Source organism: Phoenix dactylifera, chromosome 2 (assembly GCF_051530095.1).
Source record: "Phoenix dactylifera cultivar Ajwa chromosome 2, Ajwa_hap1_PhDact_Kaust_v1.1, whole genome shotgun sequence".
Taxonomy (NCBI): domain Eukaryota; kingdom Viridiplantae; phylum Streptophyta; class Magnoliopsida; order Arecales; family Arecaceae; genus Phoenix; species Phoenix dactylifera.
Window position 1 is genome coordinate 2,025,543 of NC_143191.1, and position 5,777 is coordinate 2,031,319.

At 41.0% G+C, this 5,777-nt stretch overlaps 1 protein-coding gene across 1 annotated transcript; it reads right to left on the reverse strand.

Moving 5' to 3' along the window:
• Window positions 1–219: 219 nt before the first annotated feature.
• Window positions 220–3,227, reverse strand: LOC103696141 (glycosyltransferase BC10-like). The gene is made up of 2 exons (XM_008777675.6): window positions 1,999–3,227; window positions 220–1,175 (listed from the first exon to the last, which is right to left on the reverse strand). Exons 1-2 carry the CDS (start codon window positions 2,533–2,535, stop codon window positions 537–539), a joined length of 1,176 nt encoding a protein of 391 aa, XP_008775897.4. The 5' UTR covers window positions 2,536–3,227; the 3' UTR covers window positions 220–536.
• Between the last annotated feature and the right edge of the window lie 2,550 nt (window positions 3,228–5,777).

The window sequence follows — 5,777 nt, forward strand, 5'->3', positions numbered from 1 at the left end:
AAGATGAAACTAGAAATCCTAATAAATAAATAAATCTATCCATTAGTTTTGTTAGGTGCAAGCACATTTCACTTTGTGTTGCTCTCCCTTCAATCATCATCCAAGTGTTAGTAATACACCCCAAACACTGCCAACCTCTTTTAAGGCACCAAGAAGAAATATTTAAACTATTACTAACATCGAGGAGATAAAAATCCAATGGCATTGTTGAACTTAAAATGACAAAATGAATGATGAATTCGTATTCACAGATTAGTATCCGAACAAATGCATTACAATATCTCTTGTACAAAACCAAAATTAAATGAGGATATTGAATAAGAAATTGAAGCTCCGTGTCTGGCACCTTCACATCCTTGCCACCTAATCTGATACAAAGTCCACTAGAAAAAAATCCATCCGAGACTCGCCTCTAGTCCAAATCCAGAGGAGGCAAGGATGCCCTCGTGGTAGCATCAGAATGATTCCACCCTGATCACTGAGAAGTGGATGGAGCATCACCTGAAGGCAATAAATCAGCATGCCGAACAAAGAAGTCAGAAACCCATTACTGAAGTGAGGTTGAGTAGAGGTTCCAGTGCATTTGGAGCAAACTTCCTTGCAAAGAGGAAACAAACAGAAGTCGGCCTTGAATTGTACATACAGAAGGTCCCATTATTTCTTATTGCCTGAATAAACTCCGCTGTAATGTTTGGAGCGCCGTATCTCGCTGGGTGAGGCCCTCCCCTCGACCAGTCAACCCAAGTCAAGCTCCGGTTTGCATTCAGAGACCCATGGAACATATTCAGGTAAGTCGGGATGTAGTGCTCATCAGGATAGCAAGAAGGCTTACAGTATTTCCTGAAGATGGCATAGTACCTGTAGTCTGCAACAATAGTCACAGCCAAATCACGGTTGAGCTCGAACCACTCAGACCCCTTCCTCCATTGATAGAGTTTGATATGAGGGGCCATGTAGCGGCTGTAACGGCCGCGGCCTTGTGAGGAATCATCATCATAGGACTCAACAAAGCTGTGCTCTGAGTTTATGAGGTACTCATATACAGCGGGGAAATTGTGTACCGGTATACAACTCTCAGAGAGCAAAACAAACCGCTCATTGGAGAAATCCAGGAGAGCATTGGCCAAGAGACGCTTCTCTGCATCCACCAGAGTAACCGAACCCCATGAAACTTCCTGCATAGGAACACAGAAGAATGATGCAAGTTAGATGAAATGCAAACAGCATATTTTCATTCCAGACAGTCTGAAATCAACGAAGACTTTGAAAAATAATGTAAATGATGATTTGCATCACTATTGTGCCCCTTTTTATCTAACTGGGTTGTCATTTTCTTTTATATAGTTATGATTATTTTACAATCTTTTTCTTGATCCGTTTTATGTTGTTTTAAGACATTTTACCAACTGCGATAGAGACTTCACATAAACGATTATAAGAATTCGTTGCGGATCATATTTAGATTTTGAAGTGCATATCGTGTAATACTTGCTTTCCAAGAGACATTTGATTTTATTCTAAAAGTGCTGAGTACTTGCCCGCATGAAATCTTCTAATCCAGGGGATCCATAACCTTCTTGAAAACATCAGTCATGACAGCAAATTTTAGCGGATCATTATATGTAAACCGTGTTACGATGTCGAGAATTGCATTCTAAGTAACCCTACTCAATGTTGGATATAACATAATTTAATATTAAAAAAAATACTATCAACATGTTTTTAAGTTTAAAAGAACAGAACAAATAATTTGGTTCTTGGATGGCCAATGCTTTTTGTTTTTGCTCATTTATGAGGCGCTATATGGTCTAAAAGATTGGAAAAATACATGCATTACCCAAGTTCTTGCAGCTAGTGAAACTAAATGAGGAGTATGAGATTCTATCTTTGTATTGCAACCTTAAATGACAAACTCATCGTATGTATGATCCGAATAATCACACTAGAAATGATAGGCAATTCAGAAAGATTGGAAAATAAACCAAACCAATGTCTTACCAAGCTGGGGACTTGGCGGCCATAGAAAGCAGAATCCTCCGAGACATTGAGCTTGTAGTCAGGAAGCGCATGCACATAAACTGAATACAAGCCCTCATGGCCTCTGAGGAACTTATCCCACAGCGGCACAAACGGCAGAGGCCCCCGTGTGAGGAACATGAAGGCTACCTTGGGCACCCTCTCGAAGGGGTAGTCCTCCATCTTGGGCACCATCGTCGCTCGCCAGAAGAGCTCATCGTCGGTCATGGTGTGCATCAGATGCGACGGATTCACGAAACTCTTGATGCTCAAGCAATCCCTGTCGCAATTCGCCGTGTACATGGTCCTCGGAAAGAAGAGATCAGCCTGCGAATTGAAGTACTTGTTGAAATGGGCGCTCACCGACAGGCCCAGCACCGCCCCTGCCATGAAAACAACAAGAATCGAGACGAACTTCATCAGCCCGATCGACCAGCCCTTCCTCGGCGTCGCAGGGAAATAATCTCCCTCCTCCTCGGCCAATTGGCTCTTCAATACCGGCTTCATCTGCCTCCACATACACTTGATTACACCTCGTGTATCGCCTTCAATTTGCTTCCGATCACGAGTTATTGATAGCAATTTACCAATCGCCAAATGGTATGATCGACAACAGCTCCAAGTGGACGGGAAAATTAGTATAGGTAACCAAAGAGCCGGCACAATGAATTCGAATCAGAAAGAGATCCCAACCCCTCAAATCTGGTCATCAGCCACAGCTCCGAATCCAAAAAAAGAGAATAAAAATCGAATTTTGAGAGTAATGTTCAAGCACAAAGGAGGATCAAAGGGGGCAGAAGAGAGAAAAAAAACGAAATCCCCCGGGATCGAGATCGAACACGAGAATGACCTAAAGAAGAATCGAAGCCAAACAAATCCGTCCCCTTGTTCCCCTCTCCTCCATCAAATCTAGGGTAGGGGCGAGATCGATATCGATTGGCTAGAGCCGTTGGAAAGAAGGGACGGGATTTAAATAGGGATCCCGATGAGAAACGCGTGGTTTGGGGCAAATATTCTCCGCTCTCGATCGCTATCTCCAACCCCACCACTCGAACTCCCTCTCTTTGTCGCGAGAGCGAGGCGAACCAGCCCTCCGATGGTAACAGCGAGGAAGGGGGTGGCGACCGGCGAGAGCCGGTGGGTTTAACCGGACCGAGTCTACGAGTCAAACCCAGCTCGTTCGCTGTAGGGCCCGAACCCGTCGGACTTTGAATGTGCTAAAGAAAAAACGGTTACCAAGGTCACCTGATCGCGGGACCAATGCCAACTTTTCAAACTATATATATATATATATATATATATATATATATATATATATATATATATATATATATATATATATATATATATACAATTGTCTGTCTTGATCTTGCAGAACACAAGCGGAATTCATAAAAAGAAGACTATACAATGACGAAGGAAAAATAAATATGCCGAGTCTAAAAAATCTCTTTAGAATGTTGGCCAGCAAATGATGCAACCCAATCAGCAACTCTATTCATTTTATGAAACATGTACACGGCCTGAAAAGTACATCTGCCTTTCCCTATTCTACCTCTAGTATACACTTAATCATTACGTCTGAGTCTTCCTCAAAGATGATATACCCAGCTTCTAGTAAATCCTTAACTAGGCTGGCTATTTGAATTCAAAATACAATTTTATTTAAATAATTATGGAGGATGTCAAACGGGCTTTTCTTATTATACGGCAGGGCGCTTTTCAATAAATAACTATGGCTTTCCAAGTTTTAATTCAATATATTATTTTATTTACATTAATATTGAAGAGGTCAAATAGTCATTCTTCTTGTTTTTTTCTCTTGAAGGCATAGTAGTACAGGACAACTCAATAACATCAGTTGTAATATACCAACATCCAAAACAACGTAGTAAGAACAAGAACGCTTAGACACACCATTGATCACACAACCCAAACCAAAATAAGAAGAGAAACCTACTCTACTAAAAACCTCAAGAGAACCAGCCTCTAAGACCAATATAATCCATTGGGTCAACTCAACATAATCCACATCCATATTCAGATAAGTTGGCTAAGCATTCAAAGATATAGAATGGATCCAAAGGGTCATTTCCAATAGACCAGATGAATTGATATTGAAGCATAGGGTCGACTTTTGGTTTCTAATAGTGCGACCAGGTTCCCCAAAAATTATATGTAGCTGTTACTACTCGGGCCCATAAGGAGTTTTGAGTGAAGAATCAAATGAGCCGCAAGTTTAAACAGTTGCATGTCACCACAAAATCCCTTCCATTTTTTTTAAAGTTGACAATATGAATTGGAGCAAGATTGCTCTACCGGCTAATGATAGAGCCTTCCATTTCCAACTCTCAATCCATGCCTACACCTTATCTATTAAGAAATTAAAATAAAAAACTAGTGGTTTCATACCTAATAGAGGTATTTCCAAGTCTTTACAAGTGCCTGCCTTCTTCTGCATTTGAGTGCTTGATGTGGATGGGATGAGCACAATATGAGACTAACAAAGATTGACCATCAATTAGAGTTTTTAACCATATAGCATCTTTGAGTCATGGTGCGAGCTAGTAGAAGACAGTCATCGGCAGACAAGATGTGTGAAATAACACAATCTGATATTGAGGGCCGATACGCGAGAAGCATATGACTTTGAGCTGCAATCTGGCCTTCATCAGGCATTGCATGAGCCTCCCACCAATGTTGTAAACTAAATGAGACCAGCTCCTCCTGATTATTAAGTGAAGAAGAAATGCGATTACACCACTCTCTAAGAATGGTAGGCTGATGAAAGAATCTAGTATTGGTATCGCCATTTTTTAACCATTTAACTCGAGATTTTTGTCTCCAAAATATTTCCTGCAGATGCACGCATTCTTCTGAAGGAAATGTACAAGTATCAAGAGATGAATATGATCCTAGTCACGCCGATATCCTTGTTGAGCTTCTTGTACCAGTTGGATTGCTATTGGAAAATAATTCTTCTCGTTAATGTATGTACCACGGAACTATGGGCCATGGAGCCATTATTTTAAACTTCTGACCGAGTCTTGGTCAATTGTTTGTGAGCTCTGAGATCGAGTCTTGTGATATTGCAATTCCAAATTCGTACCGTAAGAAGAATTAATGGAGGCTTTGAAAAGAAGCCAAAGACTGGTCGAGCAAAGAAGATGAATGCTTGCTTGCAATGTCACAATTAAGAGACCATGCATGCAGCTCAAGGTGAAGAACCTGATGCACAAAAGAGAGCAGAAACTAAACAATGATAAAAAATATGAATACTTATCCAAGTCTATGCGTCAAAGCTATTTCGATATGGGTGTACGATATAAAAAATATATAGCTTGATGACTTATAGAATCCAATTTATAAATGCCTATATCTGAGATTAAACAGTAGCGCTGTCATGGTCATGCATGGGCTCGTAAACACGTGGTTTAACACTTGGACCTCACGACGCGTTGTTGGAAGACCGACCAAAATAGCTCAATTAGAGGGGGATGGGTCGTGGTCCAAACTGATGACATTCAAATGAATCAACCTCCATGGCTGAAGACCTGCTCACTCGTTGTTGACCAGACCCACAACACGCGTGAATCGACATGAAATGTTAGGGTTGGTCATTTTTAGATTTGGGTTCGAAATCAACCTGTTTATAAAGTGGTAGATGCAGGTTGGGTTGGTTCGACTTCTTCTTCTTCTCCTTCTTCTTTTTTGATCTGCATGCAACTATACCTGCCTTGAGCCATTGCCTCCGCTAAGTG